The sequence below is a fragment of the Bidens hawaiensis genome, unplaced genomic scaffold (genome assembly GCF_021521415.1).
Source record: "Bidens hawaiensis isolate Kalapana, Puna unplaced genomic scaffold, B.hawaiensis_p1.1 tig00058938_1, whole genome shotgun sequence".
Lineage (NCBI taxonomy): Eukaryota > Viridiplantae > Streptophyta > Magnoliopsida > Asterales > Asteraceae > Bidens > Bidens hawaiensis.
Window position 1 is genome coordinate 48332 of NW_027500610.1, and position 26282 is coordinate 74613.

At 42.1% G+C, this 26282-nt stretch overlaps 1 protein-coding gene across 1 annotated transcript; it reads right to left on the minus strand.

The window, feature by feature from the left end:
* Positions 1-17289: 17289 nt before the first annotated feature.
* On the minus strand, positions 17290-24763 carry LOC143602449 (plant cysteine oxidase 2-like). Its single transcript, XM_077079547.1, is given in 5 exon segments — positions 17290-17899; positions 18991-19195; positions 19762-19906; positions 20051-20161; positions 24489-24763. Coding segments are annotated over 5 exon segments (870 nt in total). The 3' UTR covers positions 17290-17765.
* Between the last annotated feature and the right edge of the window lie 1519 nt (positions 24764-26282).

The window sequence follows — 26282 nt, forward strand, 5'->3', positions numbered from 1 at the left end:
TATAGTTGGTTTCATGAACTAGTGTTTATTTCTCTATGTTTTGTAATGAAATGAGTATGGTCTTAAAACGTTTAATATATGAAAGTTATAATTTGGTTATTATTTTATTCTACAAGAGGACATGTGCTTGTAGAGAAGGGTACTAATTTTGTGATTAACTTGTAAAATAGTAAGTCCTTTATTGGTGATTCATAATGATACATTGATACTCCTGTTGACCTTTTCTGATATATTTTTATTTTTATTTAGTATCTGGTGAATGAACCAGTGTGTTCTGCAAATGCCGGTTTGAACCAAAATTTGGTTTACTTCGCGGTTTCTGGTTTAGTCTATTTGCAGTTTTTGGTTCAATGTTTTTGATAGTCTGCGGCCCTGCAGTTGACACGCTAACGAATATGCTCCGCGAAAACCAAAACGCCATCTTCATCCTTGGGCGTTAGCCTCTTATAAGTCCTTAACGTAAAAGTTAAAGCCACAATCCACTATGTCTCTTATCACTCACAAGGGTAAAGTTAAAATACAAAGAGAGAGAAAAATGAAAAGTGTGAGAAAAATTTGTGACCATATAAAAAATCACTTAAAAACAAATTCAAAAAAATAATAAAAAAATCATAATTCAAAATATAGATATTGAAAAACAAAAAAATATTAAGAAACTAAAATATTTTCGCCATCTTAGAAAGAATTACAAAAAAATACAAAAAACAATACCAAGATCAAAGACACAATAACGAAAATGACCTAAAGAACAATGCCGAACAAAATATATCATAATACAATATAAAGAAAAAAAATACAATATGAAGAAAAAAAGACATAATAAATGACGAAAATAAACACAAAACACAATGATAAACAAGAACATCCAGCGACTTTTTTCACTTACCATTGTGTTGTATTCTATGAGAATGAGAAAGATGGTGGAAACATTTTAGTGTTTTTACTTTTTTTTTTATTTTTTTATTAAATTTTGAGTTATGGTTTTTTTATTTATTTTTTTAAGGGTTTTTTAGTGTGATTACAAATCATTCTTATCTTTCTCATTTTCGTTTCCATTTATAGAATAAGAGTGTTCCCATTCTATCCCCTATCCCAATTTCTATAATTTAACTAAAACTCATATCCTCTAAATTTATTTCTCACTTTTAAAAAACCTTTCACATCCAATCCCCCATTTCTTCTCTATATTCATTTTTATTATTTTTTTATTTACAACCTTAACCACTATCTATTTTGTCTTATTGTCTATTTTGTCAAACCATCAAACTCATGAAACCGAGCTGCGATACTCATAAAAAAATATATTATACTTGCTATTATAGGAAAAAGGATCATTGAAAGACAAATTATTCAAAACCATACAATCGAGATAAAATTATATCATATAAAACCAACAATTAGATCATAACAAGCATTAATACTCAAAAACTTAATTTGAAAACAAAACACACATATTATAACTTCAAAAAAAAAGACTGCCTTTTTAACTTACGGTTATCTAAATTCGTCAACATCGATTAACGATTAACTTGATGACACTTAAAACAAAACACCAAAAAATAGTTAGAATCAAGAAATAACTAAACATTCAAAAATCATATGTAATAGTCACTAGTCTTCAAAGTTGTTTATCTAAATATGGTCATATCTCATCATGATTTCCCTTTGAAATACCTCAAAATATAGTCGTTGAATTTTTGGCATGACACTCACATTCATCATCATAATTATTTGATCTGAATCCTTCTTTGCAAGCCCCGCTTTCTCAGCTTCAATCCTCAACTTTTCTTTCTCAAACTTCAAACTTTCATCTTCAAGATGTAACTTTTTTCGCTCGTTTGTCTTGCCATGCTACATCTTTTCAGCTTTAAGACGATAATACTCTTTCTCTTGAGCACTCGACTCCTCTAGCAGGGTATACTTCATCTTTCTGAGTTGGATAATTTCCTCCGATTGAATGCCTTGGGCCTTTCGTTTTGCTTTTTCAGCTTTCCTACCCATTGGTCGGTCCAACTCGATAACATTCTCTGTTGGGGATGACGTTGTGGTCGGGATCGGGGATTGTACCATCGTTTTCTTTTGATTTGTGATATCTTTTGTGGGGCGTGACATCAACTTAGGTTGGTTCTTTAATAGGTGCCAACAATGCTCGAACTAAAAGTTTGCATTTTCGTATTGATTGGTACATAATCTTCGCCTTGTCAAACTTTCATTTAAACCAATAAAATTCATTGTAGAAAAAACAAAATATAAATTAAAATACTCTCAACGCAAATAAGAGTGGAATTTCTATCTTATCGTGGTCGGTCAAGCCACTTTGATGTACCCTTTCAACTTGACCTAGGTACGAATAAAAGTAATTTGTTGCTTTTTGAATACATGACCATCGATGTGTTGAAGACTTCAATGACCGATCGGTTGTGGTCTTTTAATATTGGTCTGAAGAAACACTAAGTGACCCGGTACAGATTATAGATAATCTGGGGGTTAAGTAATGTTTCCCACGGATGAGATCTAGCTGAGAAGGCTGTTCTTCAGGAGACCTGCAAAACAAACACCGTAAGCTCGTCACTGAGAAGGGGGGGGGGGGTTCCTCCTTGTGACCACCCTCCGGCGTGAGAATCAGACTAGGTTGCTCTGAATATAAGTGTATATTAAGAGATTGCTAGATAACTGGATAGCAGATGATCTTACCATTCCAAGATGTTGGAGTATTTATAGCCGAAGGTAGGTTTCCTAGAAGGTACAGCCGGCTGAATAGTATTCCTGTTCTACCAACAGTGGACTATGCACAGGCCATACTGGTTGGTGGGTAGGTTACGGCCAACAGTAACAAAGTTGGCTGCACTATTCCACCAACTGTTGACTATGCACGTCCCACCTACTGTGGATTGTACGCAGGCCATGCTGGTTGGTGGATAGGTTACGGCCAACAGTAACACTATTCCACCAACTGTAGGCTGCGCATGCCCCACAGTAAGGGTTGGTGAGTAGGCAGCGGCTAATAGTGACAAACAGTACTAGAGGGTGCTCCTCCTCGCACTGTTGTCGGTGAGCTGTCACCCTGTGATTGGCTCATGGGCTGTTCTGGTCAAATCGTCTGTCCTATCCATACCTTGGTAGGTATAGTACAAAAGATCTTTCAGAATCATACAGACTGGCTCATTTAGGCGGGATTGTTCCCGCCTTGCTCATTCCTTCATGTGACTACTGAAGTATCTAGTGTCTTGTGCGTGTAGCCCTGCTGTCTGCGGGTAGCCTTCCCTGATGGCTTGTATCCGCAACTGCGGGAACAGGCGGGGTACTTTACCATTGGGAGGCTTTCCCTGCGTGTACAGCTTGCGTACTGCGCGTAAGGTTCTCTGAGCATGGTGGGTCCTGCGGGAGCAGATGGTCTTTGCGCAGACGTCCCTGTTCAAGGTGAGTCTTGCGGGACCAACTGGGCTCTGCTGGGACCTACCTCTTCAAGTCCCCCCAGTCCAATGTTCTTCTCATGAATGTTCAATAAAGTGAGGTGAACTTTTGGACTTTAAGCAAGGGGTTTTGAAAAGGTTTTTAGTTTTAAGGTTCTCCGTGGGGATTCTTCCCGCGGATTTCCTAATGTCACTTGCAAAAATTCCCGATTTTTTTGCTTGATCTTTGGGTATGATGCGGGTAGGTATGTAACCTTCTCGCAAGTCAGGAGCGTTGAGTCTCACTTGTGTGGATTCTCCTTGAGGTTTTAGTGGTTTTGAACATAGTGATCAATTATGTTTAAACCACCAATTCCATCCTGGAGCCTCAAACAATGTAGTTCTCGACGTTCCCGCTATGCGGGGATGTTATTTCCGTTTCCACAAGCATTGCCCAAAAGATCCTTCTTGGTTTCAATTCCCTGCGGAGCGCTAGGTATGTGAAGGGTTTTGCCTTAACACTGTACCCGCACTCGTCTTACAGTTACTTTACTTTCAAGGTACCCCTGGCGTCAATTCCCTGCGGGTGCTAGGTATGTGAAGGGTTTTGCCTTAACACTGTACCCGCACCCGCCTTATAGTTACTTTGTTGCTGGGGTTTTCTTGGCTTCAATTCCCTGCGGGTGCTAGGTATGTGAAGGGTTTTGCCTTAACACTGTACCCGCATCCGTCTTATGGTTACTTGGTTGCCAAGGTAAGGGGTATTTTCCCGCTTACTTTTGAATCTTTTTGAATTTTGAATTTTGAAATTCGAAAGGTTGGTAAGGATAAGAACAGTCCAAACATCTGAAACGTCGTGCGACGGTTTCTTCTGACTGTGTCAGGACGTGCAGGAAGTTATGGTGACGTGACAGTACATGGTCATTCCAGTCGCTTTTTTCAGGCGCGTGGGCGCGATTTTTCGGGCGCGTGGCCGCGAAATTACTGGCACGCGTCCTTTTGACAGCTGTTGCCAGGTTGCTTTTTGCCACGCGTCATAGTTTCATTGCATCTTCAATTTCTCTCTCCTCCGCATTAAATTCACCGCATTAATTGCGATTAGTATATAAAGGGGGTGGAGGATCCTTTCCAATTCATACTTTCACATTTTCTCTTCATCTTTACAGCGATTTCCGGTGAATACTCTAATTAGTCGAGCATTCCCCTGAAATCGTTTTCTTCTTCCTTTTGCAAGATGTCTTCACATGATTTCGAGCCTACGACTGATGATAGGAGTACTGCTGGCGAGTGCCAGTGTGCTCTGCCCGGCGATCAGTACCGGTATGTTGTTAGGAAGTTCATGCTCGATCCTCTCGAGCCTGAGTTTCCTGAATCCCACCAGACCGTGTACGATGCCCCCAGAGGCAAGATCGGGGTTTATGCAGCATTCTTTGTCTATGGGAATCTTAGGTTCCCATTGACAAAGTTTGTTTACCGTGTCCTTGAGAGGCACGGTGTTCATTTGACCGAGCTGCACCCTATGGCGGTCGCCAAGATTCGCCACTTCGAGTGGGTGTGCCGGATTCTGGGCATCGAGCCCCATGTGGACCGCCTGATGACCTTCTATACCTGGAGGTGCATCCAGGGGTGGTACACCCTGACAACCCGTATCAAGGGTTTAAAGATTTGTGCGACCGAGCGCAGTCTCCGATCGTGGAAGCGGGAGTTCTTCTATATATCCGCCCGCGCCGTCCCCCTTGCCATGAAGTTTAAAAATGGCCAAGCAATTCCGAGCCTTCACGCCCCCAACTACCAGGAGGCGGAATGGTTCTCGAAGATATCCCTGGTCCAATCTCCGGTTTACCGGTTTGCGGAGTCCGGGATGGTGATGCTGGGGATGAGCCGGGTGTGGAAGGAGGCGTCTCAGGTTCCCATCCTTCTCGAATACGGTTTGAACTCTACTCCTTATGGTATGTCTTGTCTTTCTTGCTGATATGAGTTTGTCTTCTAACTGTTTCTTTTCTTTTAGAGGGGAACAATTTGGAGTCGCTCCTGTACCCGCGGGAAGCTGACGATCCTGTGCGGATGGGTACTCGTGCTCTTGATGAGAACGAGTTGCCCATCCTGGAGCAAACAGCGGATCGGTTTGTGGAGGTTTATCCGCTGGGCCACGAGATCCTAAGCCACCGGCGGCCAGGTAAGGCGTTATTCTCCCCTCCACCCCTCAGTGCTGTACCCGCTGCTGGAATTCCTTACACCCTGTCTTCTTCTGAGGAATCCGCAGATGGTCCTTCGTTAGTGCGGAAGAAGCGGGCTGCCGGCGGGAAAGGGAAGGAGAAGGCGGCCTCCACAGCCGATCCAGTGCTCCTATCTGACACTGAGTCAGATAGTGAAGAGGCGGGGGGGAAGCCCGGTGGTGAGAAGGCCACTGTTCCGGAGGCTACGACTGTTACCTCTGGAGAACCAATGACAACGACGGTGACCGGCATCAAGAGACCGGCTCCATCGGGTTCGTCCCCGCCCGTCCGTACGTTCAAGCGGAAGAAACCCTGTAAGTACAACTCTTAGCTTTTATCTTCGTAGTTTAATCTTCAAGCCTTTTTAACACTTTTCTTCTTTACGCAGGTGTGGATGTTGGCGCATTCCAGGGTGAGGGGCCGAGTACAACCTCTCCGCCAATGACGGTAGGCTTGGGCAGCCTACCTGAGGCGTCGACCCAGGCGCCTGCGCCTGCTTCCGCTGGTTCAGTTGCTCATTCTGAGCCGACTGTTCCAGCCGAGATGACGTCACCGCCGGCTGTGAGTGCAATTTTTACAGCATCCTTCACAGAACCGGCGGTTACTTTTGCCGCGGATTCTGCGGCAGCGACCGCGGCGGCGACTACGGCGGCTGCTACCATGCCCCCGTCATCGGCAACGACGGCCGGTCCTTCAGGTACGCGTGGGGCTTCTCGCATCTTTCCGCCACCTTCCCATCTGCCTGACCTCTTGGATGGATTTCCATTGGGTTCAGGTGATGGGTTCGGCGGCTATCGGCCTGTAATTGACCCTACAGGTGCGTAGGGTTCCTTTGGCCCTTTTTTACTTATATATTTTATCATCTTTTCCTAACTGCTTTTTGTTTTCTGCAGTTTCGGATTCCAATGAAGTGTATGTTCCTCGATGGAACATACGCCGAGGAACAACCCTTCGTACCCCTGTGGAGTGCGTGGAATGGGCTCGCCACGCTGCTCCCCATGGTGCGTTGGGGGAAGCCATGGCTAGCTACCAGGAGGGTAGGCTAACCAACGAGCTTCGAGTTCTCCAAGCCCGGATGCAGCCGCGCGTCGAGCTGCTTTGTCGTGAAAATGACAAGTTGAAAGCAGCTCGCGCCAAGGAAGTATCCCAAGCGCGGGCTCTTCGGGAGGAGAACCAAAAGCTGTCCGCAGCTGCTGCGGAGAAGGAGAAGGCCTTCAAGGCCCTCGAGGTTGAGGTTCAAGCGCGACTCGAGGCCTGCTCCAAGGCTGCCCAAGCTGTTAACGAACAGCTTCGGCTAGCTAAGGAGACTGCGAGGAACGCGACCGAGAGGGCCACCAAGGCTGAAGCCGTTGCTGAGCCTTTACGCGTGGAGAACGAGGAGCTCAAGGCCAAATTAGAGGCTCTCCAACGCGCTCATGATGCCTTGGCGATGGAAAATGCCAAGAAGCTCCAAGAGATCTTGGACCAGAGGGGCGTGCTTGACCATACAGAGCGGAAGCTTAAGGGCGTCGAAGAGGCTGCCGCAAAGGAAGTGCTACTTGCCAACCTTAACAAAAGCGAAGCCGAACGCGCCTGCACCCAAGCTCAAGCCGCCCTTAAAGAAGCTCTGGTTGCCAAGGAATGGCTTCTTCGAGAAGCGTTGTCTCAGGTAAGTCTATCTTCATGTCTTCACGCTTTTCTTTGTAGATAGCGTGTTGACACTTGTATATTTTCTTATGCAGGTTGTGCATCGGGTCTTTTCAGAGACATCTTACGACGATGCAATGAGCGCAGCCCTCAACGCTTCTCACGAGGATGGGGAACGGGTCGGCTTCCTGCTTGGTCTAGGGTTTGTTGAGAAAGGCGTCCCGCCATCCAACTTCCCTTTGTACAATGTAGATACTGAAGCCATATATGACCAAGCAGTAAATCAATACGCCGCCTTCCCGCATCCGGTGGTGGAGAAGGTGAATGAAATTGCTGCTGCTGATGACGGGCTACCTATCCTTAAGGCTTATCTTGAACAGCCACGCTCTACTGACGGCGCTGGTCCAAGTGGAAGTGGCCCTGAAGCCTGATCCTGAAGATCCCTTCCCGCTACTAGGATAGATTTAGTTTGTATAGATTTACTTTCTTGTAGGCGGGTAGTTACCCGGCCATTCTTGTAACGAATATTTATGAAATGTAAATCTTTGCGCGGCTAAGACCGCTTGACTCATTGGATTCCTTGCTTTATAAACGTTATATGACTTACATACTTAAGTTTAAATTAGCAATTTTCCAAGTGTTTAGAATAAGTTAACCTTCGAACGTGGTAGATAGGTGTGAAGTTTTGCTTCCTCTTTCGTGATTGTGCGGGTATGACCGTCACTTGCACGTAGTAGGATGGCTAAACTTTACCATCTGACCTGCGTGTAGGTTTACCTTATTTGAGGATAAGTTAACCTTTGAACGTGGTAGATAATAGGTGTGAAGTTTTGCTTCCTCTTTCGTGATTGTGCGGGTATGACCGTCACTTGCACTTAGTAGGATGGCTAAACTTTACCCATATCCGACCTGCGTGTAGGTTTTCCTCATTTTTTTTTTTTTTTTTTTTTAGGATAACCTTTGAACGTGGTAGATGATAGGTTGAAGTTTTGCTTCTTTGTTCGTGATTGTGCGGGTAGGACCGTCACTTGCACTTACAAGGATGGCTAAACTTTACTTACATCATACCTGCGTGTAGGTTTCCCTTAACGTTGTGTTTATGCGGGTTTTGCCGCCTTACACACGTAACGACTTACTTCTCCCCGTTTATGCGGTAAATACCGGCACTAGTGGGAAGTTCATAAGGATAAAGGTAAACACATTATGAAAGGAGAATCATTTCCATTAGAAGTGGCTCTAGGCCTTTTCTTTACAAGTTTTGGAATTGATCTACATATAACATTTGCGTAATTGAGCTCCATTCCATGTTCTTGGGATGGGAGTGCCATCGAGCCTTTCGAGCCGGTATGCGCCCTTTCCCAGGACTTCTTTGATAATGTATGGCCCTTCCCAAACCGGGGCCAGCTTTCCCGGGCGCTCTTGGTTTGACGCCTCGTTGTTACGCAGTATGTAGTCTCCTATCTTGAAGTTGCAGAGTTTTACCCGCGTGTTGTAGTACTTTTGCATTTGTCGTTTATAGTTCTCTTCACGCACTGCGGCTAAGTCTCTGCGTTCCTCGGCTAGCATAAGGTCTAACCGTCTTTCCGCATCATTGTCTTCTGGCTGGATCAAGACCCTTGGTGAGGGTAAACCAATTTCGACTGGGACCATGGCTTCAGTGCCATAAGTGAGACTGAACGGGGTTTCTCCCGTACTGGCCTTCTTCAGCGTTCTGTTTGCCCAAAGGACGTGCGGAAGCTCGTCCACCCAGCCGGATCTGTGTTTCAAGAGTCTTTTCTTTATGCCATCGACGATGCTCTTGTTTGCTCTTTCCACCTCACCATTACCTTGCGGGTGTGCCACTGAGGTAAAGGTGTGGGTGATTTGAAGTTCTTTTAGCCACTGTTGTAGCTTCTTGTCAGCAAAGTTGGTGCCGTTATCGCTCACCAAATTCTGTGGAAGTCCAAAACGACAAATAATAAATTCCCAAATAAATTTTTTGATATGTTTTGCGGTTGTTTGGGCTAAAGGTTTTGCTTCTATCCACTTGGTGAAGTAGTCGATGGCTACCACTAGGAACTGAACATTTCCTGCTGCCGTGGGAAATGGGCCTGTCACATCGATGGCCCATTTCTGAAATGGCCATGAAGAAGTGACTGGAACAAGTTCATTCTTCGGGCGGTGCGTGTTGGGTGCGTAAAGTTGGCAAGACCTGCATTTTCTGCTGTATGCCAGTGCATCCGTATGCATCCCCGGCCAAAAGTATCCCGCGTTGTTTAGCTTGGCTACAACAGCGCGGGGACCTGCGTGTACCCCACAGATGCCTTCGTGTACTTCCCTTAGGAGGTAATCAGCATCTTGGTTGTCCACGCATCTTAAGAGTGGGCCAAGAAAGTTACGTCTGTAAAGGATGTCATTGACAAGTTGATAATTTAGTGCTTTACAGCGTAGTTTTCTTGCCTGTGTTTTTGACTCTGGTAGTGTTCCTGCTGCAAGGTAATTTATTATCGGTGTCATCCACGTTTCTGTACCGGTTTGGATGACACAAATTTCCTTGTGCGGGACTGATGGTGCTTCGAGGAGTTCAATGCGGATGTCCTTTCCCAAATGGGTGAAGGCTAGTGACGCAAGCTTGCTTAACGCATCCGCAGATTTGTTTTCGCTGCGCTTGACGTGTATGACTTTACAATCATTAAAATCACGCATGAGGGTTTTTGCCTGGGCGAGGTACAGGGCCATTGTGTCGTTCACAGCCGTGTACGTCCCATTTATTTGGTTGGCTACCAGCATGGAATCCACGTGGGCTTCCAAGTTTTTCACTCCCATCTTACGCGCAATTCTCAAACCGGCCAAGAATGCTTCGTATTCGGCTTCGTTATTCGTACTTGGAAAATCCAACCGAATAGCGTAAGTGTATTCTTGGCCTGCTGGGTTGGTTAATTTTAACCCTGCGCCTGAACCCTCGTTACTGGCGGCTCCATCAGTGTAGAGTCGCCAGACATCATTGATGTCCTGTGCTGGGGAGGGTTGAGCCTCCTCCTGGCACTCTTTCTCCCGCGAAGCGGGGACTTCTGCAATAAAGTCGGCCAGGACCTGGCCTTTTATGGCTGGTCTTGGCTTGTACTTAATTGCGTATTCTCCCAATTCAATTGCCCATTTGGCTAGTCGTCCCGATAATTCGAGTTTGCCTAGAACGTTTGAGAGTTTGAAGTTGGTGAGAATGGTAATTGGGTGACCCTGGAAATATCGTCTTAACCTGCGTGAAGCGTGTATAAGTGCTAAGACTAATTTTTCGAGGGTAGAGTACCGGGTTTCTACGTCTGTTAGTACACGGCTAACATAATAGATTGGCATCTGGATGCCCTTTCGTTCTACTAGCAGGACTGCCCCGGTTGCTCTATCTGTTGCGGAAAGGTATAGGATTAACTCCTCTCCTGCTTGTGGTGCTGTAAGTGTTGGAAGTTCGATCAAGCGTGACCGAATCTCCTGAAAAGCTGCTTCCGCTTCTGGTGTCCAACGGAGGTGCGTTTTCTTCAAGCAGTTTCTCAATGTTGACACGAAAGGAAACGACTTATCCGCATGGTTTGCCAAGAAGCGATTAAGTGCGACTAGTCGTCCATTCAGTGTCTGAGCCTGTTTGATGGTGGTAGGTGATTCCATTTTAACAATGGCTTCGACCTTTTCAGGGTTCGCTCTGAAGCCATCTTTAGTAACAATGACTCCCAAGAACTTCCCTTCTTCCATCCCAAATGAACACTTGCTCGGGTTGAGCTTCATGTTTATTTTTCGGAGCGTGTTGAAAGTTTCTTCAATGTCTTTCAACATCGCTTCTGGCTCGAGGCTTTTGATGACCAAATCATCCATATAGACTTCCAAGTTTCTCCCGATTTGGGCATGAAACTCTTTGTCCATTAGTCGTTGGTACGTAGACCCTGCATTCTTAAGTCCGAATGGCATCATTTTATAACAAAATGTACCATCGGGCGTCCGAAATGCGGTTTTGTCCTGGTCATCTATGGCCATGTGGATTTGGTGGTACCCCTTATACGCATCCAAGAAGCATTTAAGGCGAAATGGTGCCAACGAATCCACCTTGAGATCAATTTCTGGTAACGGATAACAATCTTTGGGGCATGCTTTGTTCAAATCTTTGAAATCTATGCACATGCGCCATTGTTTGTCATTCTTCGGTACCATTACGGGATTTGCAACCCATGTTTGATATCTACTAACGCGTACGATGCCTGCGTCAAGGAGTTCCTTGACTTGGGTTCTACACGCGTTAGTTTGTTCAGGCCCCATTACTCTGCGCTTTTGTACGACTGGCGTAACAGCCGGATCGCACTTGAGCTTATGCTCCGCCTTACTTCGGGGTACACCAGTCATGTCAGCTGGTGCCCACGCAAAGATGTCAGCGTTTTTCTGCAGTAAGCGTTTGAGTAATGTGCGGGTGGGATCAACGATTGTTGGTCCAATGGTAACGGCCTGGTCGGGGTATTTGCCATTGAAGGCCCATTTTTCCGGTTCAGTGATGGTTGGTTTAGCCTTTTTCGGTTTGGGTTTAGATGAGACAGATGCAATGCATACCTGGGGAATGCCAGAGATCATCGCTACACCCTCAGCTGTTGGCCATCCCATCATGCCGTGGACTGAAGATACCACGGCATTGAATCTTGCCATCCCGTCTCTTCCGAATAGGATGTCGTACGTGTGGTGTGGCTTTTTCATCACGACAAAATCCACGTCTTCAGTGCGTGAATGATTCCCATCAGTAAGAGTAACGGGGAAAGATAGGATACCCAGGGGGGTTTCTGTACTGCCGTCAAACCCTTCCATTGAAGCGTAGACCGTTTCCAAGCGTTCTTTATCTTCATCATCCAGCTTATCAAAGAACTGCCTGTACATCACTGTCGACGAAGCGCCGTTGTCAGCAAGAGTGCGGGAAGTGATGTAATGCCCCAGCTGGCTTCTGATGACGATGGGGCCTTCTTTGCTGGGGCCTCCTGGCACTCGCGGGAAGCGCACCTCAGCTTCCTTCCACGCGCATGGTTCTGTCACTCGCCTTTTTCTTCCTCTGACCTTACCATGAACCATGTTGATGGTGATGTCGACGGGCTTTCGTCCGTTACCTCTGTACCGGTTGTCATTCCTTCCTCCCTTCCTGATTGATGCCACGAGATGTGCAAGTCTTCCATCCTTGACAAATGTCTCAATAATATCTTTCAATGATGTGCACTCTTCAGTACCATGACCCTTTGTCCCGTGGAAATCACAGGATTTGCTTTGATCCGCATTAGGTTTCTGCCGGATCAATGGGGCTTTTGGCCATGGCAATTTTTCCGTGGCAAATATCTCCGTGACGCTCTTCGTGAGTGGCGTCCACCGGTGTTTTCGGTTTGAAGGGTGTGTGTTATCCCTTCCGCCAACAAGAGGGCGAGAGCTGGATGAGGTGTCAAAGTTTACCCTTGACTGCCAAATACCTAGCCTCCTCTTTTTGTTCTGCCGGGCGATCCGGACATTGTTCTCTCTTGTCCTCTGCGTGTAGAGGTGTGTACTCTGGGGAAGATCCCTTCCCAGTTGCTTTTCCGTCTCGGCAAAGCGTTTTGCCGCCGTCATGATGGCATCCCAAGTTGATGGCATGCCATCCTTACCCGTCAATGTGCGGATAAGTTCTGGGTATTCGGCGCCTTGGATGAAGGCGGCGCGAACCAGATCCTCACTTATGTTGCCGAGACTAAGCTTTTTGGAGTTGAAGCGAGTGATGAAGTCCAATAAAGATTCATCCTCCTCTCTCACGCAGTTGAGGATCGTCCACTGCTCTTCAGTGTACTTCCTCTGTTGGCTGAAGTGCTGGCTGAACTTGTTCTGAAAGTCCGCCCAGTCATATATGTGGTGGATCGGTAAACGATCGAACCATGCCCTGGCCGCTCCGACCAGAGTCATTTGGAACATGTAGCACCACGTGGGTTCCGTCCAGTTGCTGACGGTAGCCCCCGCAATGAACCTGTTCAAATGGTCGTCTGGGTCGGATAGACCATCATAAGTGCCAATGTTGGACATTTGTTTGGCACTTCTCGGGGCGATTGCTTCCGCAATGTCCCTTGCGAATTTTGACTTTCCTGCATTTGTAGCAGTTGGTCTAAAGGTTTTGGAGAAGTCACGCGGGTTTCTCTCCACGATTGGTTTAAAGGCTTCCCCAAAATTCCTTTTTGGTTGGTCGTCCGTCTCCTTACGCTTCCCTTTCGCCTTATGGCGAGGGTTCACGTCGGTATCGGACTCCAACTCGTCGTCTGAGTACTCGCAGTCACTGCTCATATTGAGGTGTTGGCGAGTACTGCCGAATTCGTCAGCCTGTTGGGCTGAACGCAAGCGTTCATCCAATTCGGCTTGGAATTCTCTTTGCCGTGCTTCGGCCCACGCCTTCACTTGATCTAGTGTTTGGCGAGGGGCCCTCGTTCGTTTTTCCAGCTGGGTATTGGTGAACCCCAGTGGAATATTTACTCCACTTGCCCCGGCTTGTGTAGTCGGGGTAGTGTTCGTAAGGATTGTATAACCGCCGGTGTTCCCCCCAGTTGCTGGGGTTGTTACCGGGGTTTCTTGGTCGGTTACTGGCCTTTGGACCGGAGTAACGTTAACCATTTCTTCAGAAAATTCGAAAAAACTAAATTAGTTCTAGCTTTTATGCACGGATGGCGCCAATGAAGAAACACTAAGTGACCCGGTACAGATTATAGATAATCTGGGGGTTAAGTAATGTTTCCCACGGATGAGATCTAGCTGAGAAGGCTGTTCTTCAGGAGACCTGCAAAACAAACACCGTAAGCTCGTCACTGAGAAGGGGGGGGGGTTCCTCCTTGTGACCACCCTCCGGCGTGAGAATCAGACTAGGTTGCTCTGAATATAAGTGTATATTAAGAGATTGCTAGATAACTGGATAGCAGATGATCTTACCATTCCAAGATGTTGGAGTATTTATAGCCGAAGGTAGGTTTCCTAGAAGGTACAGCCGGCTGAATAGTATTCCTGTTCTACCAACAGTGGACTATGCACAGGCCATACTGGTTGGTGGGTAGGTTACGGCCAACAGTAACAAAGTCGGCTGCGCTATTCCACCAACTGTTGACTATGCACGTCCCACCTACTGTGGATTGTACGCAGGCCATGCTGGTTGGTGGATAGGTTACGGCCAACAGTAACACTATTCCACCAACTGTAGGCTGCGCATGCCCCACAGTAAGGGTTGGTGAGTAGGCAGCGGCTAATAGTGACAAACAGTACTAGAGGGTGCTCCTCCTCGCACTGTTGTCGGTGAGCTGTCACCCTGTGATTGGCTCATGGGCTGTTCTGGTCAGATCGTCTGTCCTATCCATACCTTGGTAGGTATAGTACAAAAGATCTTTCAGAATCATACAGACTGGCTCATTTAGGCGGGATTGTTCCCGCCTTGCTCATTCCTTCATGTGACTACTGAAGTATCTAGTGTCTTGTGCGTGTAGCCCTGCTGTCTGCGGGTAGCCTTCCCTGATGGCTTGTATCCGCAACTGCGGGAACAGGCGGGGTACTTTACCATTGGGAGGCTTTCCCTGCGTGTACAGCTTGCGTACTGCGCGTAAGGTTCTCTGAGCATGGTGGGTCCTGCGGGAGCAGATGGTCTTTGCGCAGACGTCCCTGTTCAAGGTGAGTCTTGCGGGACCAACTGGGCTCTGCTGGGACCTACCTCTTCAATACTTTTCCCCAAAATTGAGATTGTTTTTTATCAGTACCTTGAATAGAATCAACGCTACAATTTAGCCATGCAGAGATAAGCCACTTGTCTTCCTCAAAGACGAAGTTTGTACCCCTCATTGATCTCCTAACGTTGGTTGGATTAGTAGAAGGCAAGAGAGGAGAGTCATCTAGGGTCATATGAGAGTTTCCAGTAAAAAAGGTTGGTGTAGTATTGGTTTTGTGAGTCCATATCTTGACTTTCCATATCTAAAATATTTACATACAATATATATGAAATGAAAAGACAGACTATATAATACACCAACACTTTGAATAGATACAAGCAGATAGTGCAAAATTAGGCGTGCTACTACACCAACAGTTTACAGTAAGCACATATTACAAATTGTCAACATGTTTTAGATGCACAACAAAATCAAATCACTTATTTTGACTTCAAAAGTCAAAATTTATGTCACCTGGAGCCCAAAGTTGATTGGAAAATTATAATATTGAGTATTAACTATATGCATGTATTTCTAATTGTTAATATGCACTCAAAATGCAATTATACACCAACTGTTTTTTAAGCAACCAAAGTGTAAATATATGGCATTTAGTTTTGTTTGTTTTATGTACAAAATACCCATTTTGACTAATGAATTTCATAAGTTGCAGTTAACAAATCTGTATCAGCTCTATATGTAAACATTATTCACCTCTGCAGAAACATCGAATACAAAATTCCCAACAAAATCACATTCTTATAAAATAAATACAAAGTTTAAATGTATATTGAGATACTAGTAAAAATGCCCGCGCATTGCGGCGGGGTCACAATTGTGATTCAGTCAGTAGCAGCTCGTTCTGTTACCGGCATTTGCTATAGTAAAATTTGTATTCGCTATAGTTTTCAATACCAAAAGTTGAAATTTTATACAGCAATATTAGCAAGAAAGAAAATTAAGGTATCAAATTTTGTATTTTAATCAAACATTTGTTTTAAGAACATGCTAAGAGTTTGTAGTTCAACTAAAAAATGTATAAATAATTGAAAGTCTTAACTATAAGAATCAAGATCCATATAAAAATAAACTTTTGTAAACCTACAAATAACGTGGCGTAGTTAGTTAAATGAGTTGTATTATTTTATATTTGATGGTTGAAGGGAATATTTGTTTGTCATTGGACATGGTTTTTCACAACACGGTTACAATAGCATTCACCATATATATATATATATGACAACATTGACCAACAAGTTAAAAGTCAACCAACAGCATGTATACCAGGCTAAGTCCACTTCCAGTTAATCCATCACACCAGCAAGGATGCCGACAGTCAAAAACATAGTAATTAAGGAGAGAATTAACCACTACACCGCCGCCACCTCCAGTTAACCCATCACACCAGCAAGGATGCCGCCAGTCAATAGCATAGTAAGGAGATAAATAACCACTGCACCGCCGCCACTACCGCCACCTCCAATTCTTGCATTACGGATGGCATTACTCATGGACCCTAATAAGATACCATAAGTAGGCGCATTTCCATGTTATATAGCTTGAATAAAACGAAAGGCCATGGCCCCTGTTAATGTGATCTTTGATAGAGCCTACTCCGACAAATAATTTGTCACTTTCGACATTCATCTATGTTTAAACTATAAGATAACGATAAGAATAATAAAGGGTGTGCAAAGATGAAACTTACAGATGTATCAGCAGATGTTTGATCATCATCACAACCACTAATGGAAATAACTTCACCACCATTACTACCTTTCCATATACCCGACCGAGGACGATGATCCTTCCATACACGTTGTCCACTCCTATCACAGACCAAAACATAAAAGTAACTTTGAGAACCTGCTACCGGAAAACTTACCGTGACCCATTAAAAGCCGGCATACAACTAATGGGACCAAGTAAACACACGGTTTTCATTAAACTGAAATAACCGACATGTAACGAACCCAACCCAACCCAAAACCGATGTTTGGACCGCCCGCCCTTCACTAAACGAGTTGTAAATGACTATGACTTGCAGTTTGACTTCACTTGGTCAAACTGCACAAACTATATCACATGAGAACGTAAATGAAAGGGGAAAAATGTTGCATAAATTATATAGGTTTGGTCAATCATATTTTCCTCCTAATCCGGTTTATAACCCGAACTGGCTTGGGCCAAATTGGTTTTCACCAGTCGCTAACTAAGAACCACACATTACGTAATGGCGGTAATGCAATGCATGTTACCGCCAGCATCATGTAAAGAATTGATGTGTCGGGTAATAGTTAAGGCTCGTATGCGGTGATAAAAATAAAAAACAAACCGCAATATTAAGATTAAGTTGTTTGTGGCTTAGTTCGATTAATGCACCTTCAATTACTCCACCTTTCTCCATCAAATTCCATTGGGACCCACTGCTTGACTTGTTATCTGAATCTTCACTGTCACTGTAAAATATTAAGAAGTCAGAATCATATATGAAGTCTTTTACATCACAAAACATAGCAATGATGAATAACAACCTTAAATAGACATCCTCACAACCAAAACAAGTACCAATCGTTACATCCGTGCTGCTATACTCCTCATAAACATCATCATCATCAAACTCACCATATGAATCACCACTGCAAAAAAACTCGTTGGTGGAAAATAAGGGGATATATTGAAGATCTCTAATGATATAATGGTACCTTGAGTGTCTTTTGGTGAAATGTAAAGGAACCAATGAGAATTCTTGAAGTGTATGATTTATGATATTAAGCTCCAATATGAGGTCGTCAAAACTCCAATCAGTTTGTGGATCGCCTATCTGACACGCGATCTCATCATTTCTCGCCAATTCTTGGCCCGTTGTATGGTGCTCCAACCACCTGTAAGGCCGCGGGCTTATCAATCTTCTCAAGCCATGCATGCTCTACGATCTTCTGATCATCATCGGGCAACTTTTTATCATCAACTGCTGTAATGTTTTAATTATTATGAATTATTAATGGAAATAAACAAGTGGGAATTGGTTAAATAAAAGAGAGTTATGAGCAGTAACTAATAAACATTGAAGATTTTTTTCTTGATTTAGGTGGCTTAGAGAAAAAAAAGTGCTTTTAGGTATTGAATTTGAATTTAATTGCTTTTAGGTAATCCTCCATCTGAGATGGCGGATTACAGGAACACGTAAGCAAGTTTTCCACCTGTGTATCCAGGTCGGATGCCATGTAACACACGTGGAATCCTCTATCTGAGATAGAGGATTACGTACACTCATTTTAGAGAGGATTGTCACACAAAGTATTAAAAGGGAATTAATAAAGTAATACACCTAGTTTATATGGTTTACTTACATTAATACATCTTAAATATATATAAACAAAACCTCCATAAATATATATAAACAAAACCTCCATAAATTATCTCAAGGCATCAGATTGCTTTATTAGTAAATAAAGACTTCTTACGCATTTGACTCGAATTCACGGGTATGGGTCTCACCAAACCCAAATAGCTCTTAAACGAGTTATAACATTTCATTAAATTAAAAAGTAATCTCACCAAATATTTTCCAAATATTTGGGTTATAACCTGTTTAATGATGACATGGAGACGATGTGGAGAATCGTAATGATCAATATCCCGAAGTTACGCCACCACAAGCGGGTTGCAACTTAGATTTTGGTCAATCCGAAAATGCGCTCTTTGAAAACGTTGGGGAACATTCAAATCCAAACCTTGAGGAGTGCGAGGGTACCCCCAATGTCACAAATGTTTAATGCTTTCTCCGGACAACAATCCTCCTATAATTTCAGATAGAGGATTCTTTGTGTGACAATCCTCTCTAAAATGAGTGTACGTAATCCTCTATCTCAGATAGAGGATTCCACGTGTGTTACATGGCATCCGACCTGGATACACATGTGGAAAACTTGCTTACGTGTACCTGTAATCCGCCATCTCAGATGGAGGATTACCTAAAAGCAATTAAAAAATTCAATACCTAAAAGCACTTTTTTTTTCTCCAAGCCACCTAAATCAAGAAAAAAATCAAACATTGAAAACACGCGAAGGGATGGGTGCGATAGCACCTGCAGTGGTGGCCTTCAAGGTCACAGTATGGCGCGCCCAGAACATTAAGAACCACTCATTACGTAACGGCGGTAAAGCAATGCATCTTACTGCCATCGTCAGGTAAAGAATTAATGTGTCGGTACGGGGTGGTGAATGCATAGTTAACTTTGATTTTCGTCAAGCGGACACTAACAGGCCACTAACGGTATCACATCACCTGAAGAAACACGAGTGCATTAGTTTCGTTACATGAACATGAAGTTAACCGACCCATTTTGCCCAGTACAAAAGTACATGTTTAGACCTAAACCAGTTACTCACCAGCATGTTTCTACTTAATAATCATTATCACGGCATTCATATGTGATTAATATAGAAAAGTAATATACCTATAGTTAAGAACTTAACCCTTGCCAAGCACCCACCAGCGGGTCCAACTTCACCTGATGAAACACTGGTATGGGTTACGTTCCATAAATCTAAAGTCAACCGACATGTTTTGACCAGTCAAAAAGTACGTGTTTTGACGTGAACCCGTAGCTAAAGTCAACCAGGCCCGTTTTGATCAGTAAAAATATTTTTTAATCTAAACCCGTTACTAAAGTCAATCGAATCCGTTTTGACCAGTAAAAAAGTAAGTATGTTGACCTGAACTCGTAACTCAGCAGGCCCATCTAGATAATTATATGTTCTTTTTTCTACTTATAAATTATAGTTACGACATTCTTGCGTAATTAATATCGAAAATATTATATCTTTGGTTATGAACTCACCCTTTGAAGGCTCAGCTTCGGGGGTAGAGACTAAAGCACCATCATCCACCCAATCATATGCTTTGATATGCATGGTACCAAACAGAAGCTTACTTAAAACCGTCATTTGGGAGTGGTTATGAAGCGGTAGAAAAGTCAACAAATTAAAAGTGTACCCGGTGGAGGCAGTAAACGATTCCAATATGAAGAGGAATATAGTTAACAAAGTCAACGTTCCATTTCCCTCTTTGTTCTTAAATAATGTAACTATTTATAAAACAAAGATTAGATATGGAAATTTAATGATAAAAAGCGTAACGAAAAGTCGTACTAAATAAGGTAGTAGGTAAGTGAATTTAGGAAATCTTGGGGTGTCTTTAACCTTGAAGTAGGGCATATTAGGCCATACACTGCCGAATGAAGTAAATTCCGTGTGAAAAGAGAAAAAAAGTAACCATTAAATTATAAAAATTCAAAATGATATATAAATACTATATTGATCTTAACCTCATAAGTCATAATCACATTGACTTGTTACTTTTCAAGAGATTTAGTTGGCCAAAACTCAAATCAGTCAACCTAATTCTAGTCAGACCATTGTTTAAATATTAACTGTCAATCTTAAACCTAAGTTACGTAACACGGAAGATCAACAATATCAAATCTATAAAAACAACTTATACAAAAACAAACAAAAATGCCTGAACATTTAAACCATGCGCTGACAACACACACGTAAACAAGAAAGTAAGACATGGAAACTCATTTGGGTACTTGAGGTCCTTGAGGATTATGTGGCAACGATGATGATCGTGAGGGTTTTAATGGGATAAAGATGATAATGTTTTGGTTGAACAAATGGAACTGATTTGGAAAGAAATACCAGGGGCCATGTTTTGGTACTAATCCATTGAACCATAAATGGAAAATGAACTTTATCTTCCAAAAAATTACCAAAACTCAATTATAAAAAAACACACAGTAGCATTGTGGATAAACACAAATTGTTACACTACAATGGCACATCAAAAGTACCCTTTAACACAATTTGAGAGCAAAGAACTCACCAGAAAATAAAAGAGAATGAACCCGACTAAGAGAGGATATGGTCGATTCTTATCATCTTCTACATATGAAGCTTCAACTGCAAATGTATGTTATAATAAAAATAGGTCAAATTGGGTTCATGTTATTATACCTAAACTTGATTCTACAGTGATATAACAATATCCAATCATGTTAATTTTCGAGGCATAAAAAAACCCCAAATCGAATTGGATTGAAAGCATATCCAGCAATTAAACGTAATCCAAGGGAAACCGGAGAAGATAATAAGTACCTGGTTTTTGTGATGCGAAAGTGGGGAGATGTCACAGGGTGTGGAGATCGACATTTAAAACCCTACAAGTGGAATGTGGATGGCTGTGATTTAATTGAACTTAGGATATAACGTTACCTGTTAACGTTGATGATGCCTGATTGTTAATACTTGTAACGGAAGGATGCCTTGAATGCGCCGGAGAGAGGAGGAGTTGCATATCTCTCTCTGTTATTATGTATTATTTATAATAAGCTCAAGTAGTAAGTAATAATAAATTGAAGAAATATTAAATAATTTGATTTTCATATATATACAGCCAAATAAGATTGGATGACGTAAAAACAAAAATTCATAATGAATAGTCACTTTGTAGGCTGATTTCAAAGAAACATAGAAATTAAGATGATATATAAATCACAGTCATTCCATTGGTAACGGTCCGGTTTTGTTCGCTTTTACATATTAACGGTTTTTTCGGTTTCTAATTATCAAAAACCGTTAATAACGGTTTGGTTCACGGTTTGACCTAAAAACCGGATCGTAAATACCCCTAATTTTCACACACAATATATAAGAAATGAAAAGGCAAACTATATAATACACCTCAAATTGCTTGTTATGTTTCAGAAGAAGCAAATTGAATAAAAAGCGTCTTATTATCCAACATGATTTAAATATCAAACACCTGGTGGCTCTAAGCTAGATCCCAAGCGTCAAGCTTCATGCTTCTAGCTTCTGGCTCTAAGCCTCATAGCTTTCAAGGCTTACAAAATCAAAGGCTCATTTACCAAAACATCGATGTAGCTTGAAGAATCATATTAACCAACTTACATTGTTTTGTTAAGATACATAACACTCGAGCTATAAAATTGGATAACTCCTCAGTATTTTAACTCATTAAAATACTCAAGCAACCGAAACAATAGTGCAAATAAGCATTTCATCAAAATAAGATGCAGCCATAAGAAGCTTAAATAGAGCTTACTATTGGCCAACCATGAATAAGGATGCCTCCAAAGAGATTCTCATGTGCAAAGCTTGCTAGCTTCATGCTCTTGTATCAATGGTTCACTATGGGCTTTTTTTTACGAAAGAAGCTCATGTAACAGAGATCTCAAAAAGCGAAGAAAAAGGTACTAAGTCACAAGCACCCATAACTACGTCATAACTACTTATGCCCTAGGGGCTGATGATACAAATACCTAAGATCTCACTTTCCAATGAAGTCAAGGAACCAGGAAGCATAGAAGCTGAGCAACTACACATATCGAAGCTCCTACTTGAAAGCTAAAATGGTCACAAGTATCTTGCTACATATGCAGCATCGTCATGGGGAAGAAAGGAAGTATTGAATAAAATCATAACCCGATTAAGGCATATGCTTCTCTCCAATATAAATGTTGATTCTTTCAATCAATAAACTAGTGAAGAAATTACCAAAAAGAATGCATCTTCACAACCAATGAATGTCCTTTCTAATAGCTCCCATTTAGATTATCACGCATGTGTCAAACGTATGACAATGCTTATCTTTCATATAATCTTCTATAAAGCAAAACCTACAAGGTCAAGGTTAACAAGCAACTTGCCCAATCACCAAAGTAACTTGCTAAAACATCGCCGCACCTCCTAGACTCTCCAAGAATAAATAGTTGAATGAAATAAGCAAAGAAGCTTTAAGCTATGTTTAAAGCAACGCAAAAACGGATTAACTAAAGAAGCGTTTCTAGTCGCATCTACAAGCAAATTTCTAAAGCACTGATGAGAACACCAAGGATCATAATAAATAGCTTCTGGTAACCGATTAAGCTACAAACCAGCGCAAAATTGGAAATCTACAAAAAAAAGTAGAGTTGGGCGGATAAAGTAGAAGAAGCTTAGGACAGTCTACAAAAACAATTTGTGGAAACATAGAAATAGTCCCCAAGAAGCTTGGAAGTAGCTGGAAGGAAAAAATATAGCTTGCCGTAACATCAAAATGGGTGGATTAAAAGATTCTCCACAACACCTAAGCACTCCTCTAAAGAATGATTTAGGAGTCTTCAAACATCAACGTTCGAGGTCCTAATACTCTAGCTTCTAGGAGGTAAGTGGCTTCAACGTTTGAACTCTTACTCATTGACTCTCGTCAAATAAAATCCAGTGCCGATGAACCGTGGTACTGGACAAGTTATTCCTCCGGCCCACCAAGTTTACAATGAACACCAAGAGCTTCATTGATATTAAGAAAGCTTCTCCCTATCACTTTCTTTACTAAATCAACCCTTAAGTACGATTGATTTAAGATTACTATATACTATATTATAGTAGAAACGGGGATAAAGACAACCTCGTTTAAGTGTCAGGGCTTATTACCAAGCATCAATAAACAAACTCTCACACTTAATATTGTTTAGAAACGTTAAGAAGTGTTTTCACCTTCTACAAGGGTCGATAACACATTCATTCATCAAGCTTACTAAACTTGAATTTATTGAAGATTCTACTAGACATATAGAAGCTAAGCATCACTCGCAAGAAGACAACTATAATATAAGTTCATTGTTACCAACGAAGAAACTGACCTTCTAACATGAGAAGTTCACCTTCTAACAAAGAAGCTGACTTTCTAACATAATGAGTTCACCTTCTAACAAATAAACTGACCTTCTAACGTAAGAAGTTCACATTCTATTAAAGAAGCCGACCTTCTAACATAAGAAGCTGGCATTCTTAATAGGAAAACATCTACTCTATTAGAATGTAAGATTCCTCTTTTCTCGTTACATCTTGTCCATGCCAAACATGAAAAGGAGGAACTTCATAGACAAAGCTTACAACATAAGTAAATCCACATTATACAATCATCAATGTAGTTGTTATCTTTGGTCATAATCAAATTGATGAATGAAAATCTCATTTTGGGTGAAAAACTTGTTTATTATTCTATCTAAGGGTGAGCTCCTCCAAACCAGGCTCCATGACGTCTAGGCTATATCGCTCAACATGTAACAAGGCGCTATATCTTTCTGTATACAGGGTGAGTCCCTAAAACAATACAACTCTAGGAGTACATAGAAATAAACTATCTCCATGTAACGAGATTAAGCATCTCTCACTAACTTGCTCCATAAGTACAAGAAGCTAGGAGCTTACAAAACTAGTAAGCACAGAATGCTAAGGACTTATGCAACAATATACCACAAGCAAGTTAAGAAAATATTGTGGACTAACAGCGGATGGGATATGCCTTGCATCGGTTCTTAGTTACTAAGCTAAGGAAGGGTGTCTGCAGCACCGCTCTTTAGCAAAATTTCAAAGACATTGCAAAATAACAAACAAGCACAAACATATAAAACAACTACAAACCAGATAAAAAAATTTGAAAGTATCCTAGGGAATGATATCCATTCAAACAAAACATAAAATGTTCATGCCTATAAACAATAGTAAAGAAACTAGGAGCTACACCGGTGGATTCATCCCCACCATAAGCTCCAGCAACCTTCCCATGCAAATAATCATAGAGTATATTGGTATCATAATCCAGGTCTCGAGAAGCAGTCTCTTCACTTGTAAGAGAAGTAACATCAACTTCTCCTAGAAGGAAGGAGGCAACCATGACTCCATCACCTCCAATATCAGAAGGTTGGACACACGAAGCAACCACAGACGGAGCACCACAACAAGGCTCCCCGATAATTTCAAACATTTTGAAATATCCTCCAAACCACCTTATTCATTCCCACCAGCTCTATAAAATATAGTTTCCCCAAACCTGCTACTAACAATACATGCTCACACTTGCAACGAAATCTATTTTTTAAGATCCACCAGCTCGATTCTCTAAAGAGCAGACAAAGGTTGATCATAACATCTAAGAGATAACATCAATTAAAGAAAGGATATTAACTCCATGTCCTTTACAACATTCACAAATCTTTTAACAACATTATGCTTGTAGGAGGGAATCCTATGTAGGGCCAACTTTGCTAACTTTAACAACAAGCATTATACCATAGTGGTGGTCGTGAGCAACACTTTTGGTATAAATATCACCAAGGGAAACGTTGAACTCACTACTGTGCAAGAAGTTAGTCACAACATGAGGAGACTCGTGTTCAAATAGCCAACACTTATCAACAAGAAGCTCATAAATATGCTCCCGAGGGTTAGTAACATTAATCTCATAAGCCACCTTCTCATTCTCGAGCTTCTCCTTATCAACTAATATCGCCCCATCTTGACAAAACTTACGCCTCTACTCATGTAAATCCTTAGCCAAAAATTTTAGCTTATGCTTCTCAACATCAATCTCTCTACATGAGCAGATAAGGTACCATTCTTTTTTTTTCCTGCTTCAACCAAAGTAGCTTCCAGCTTCTTATATCAGCCTGCAAGCTCTTAAGTGCCCTTCAAGCAAAACTCCAATGCCCTAAATCTAAGGAACAAGAGAAGTAAGGCGGACAAAACAAAACAATATATTCCTCATCATCTCGTCATCACTCAAATATTCACAAACCTCCTTTTCGACCAGAGGCAAACAATGTAACAATAAAAAAAATCCTAACAATGGATGCTTTCTTGAATGTGTCGTCGTTTTGAATATTCCACTTGGGCACATAAGTAACACTGCTCACTGTCGATGTATCACTAATAACGTGACCTTTATTAATAACTTCCTTCAACTTTCACTTGTCCATTGGCTTCTTAGAAAAAACAAACTTCACATTCTTTGACTTCTCAACCTTTCCAGAATAACCTCTATCAACCTCCAGTAAGAACATGCTCCCAGGCATGACCTTCCATGGCAAGCTAGATGCATCCTTCGAAAATTTCACTACAATGTAAGGAGCAAAACCAATAATGGATACAATAAGGGTAGCATCTTCATCACTAATTACAAGGCTGAAACAACTAATTAACGTGCGAAGATGAATGAAAAATCCAAGAAGTCATTTAAGAAAAACAAAATGAATCTCCTCAGCGTCAGGTTGTACCTCGTTGAGTGCAGCTTCATGCTTCCTCCAAACAAGGGAAAAAGGAAGAATGCATCGGAAATAAAAAAGAGCTTGTGCTTTCCAAGTAAAAGTGAAACTAACGATACTAGAAGTCAAACCATTCTCAATGATTTTTCTCAATGGTGAACCAATCGCCATGTTCCGCTAATTGAAAAACCCATCGTTACATAATGAAGGTTCATAGCCAAGTGACCGACACACGATTTCGAA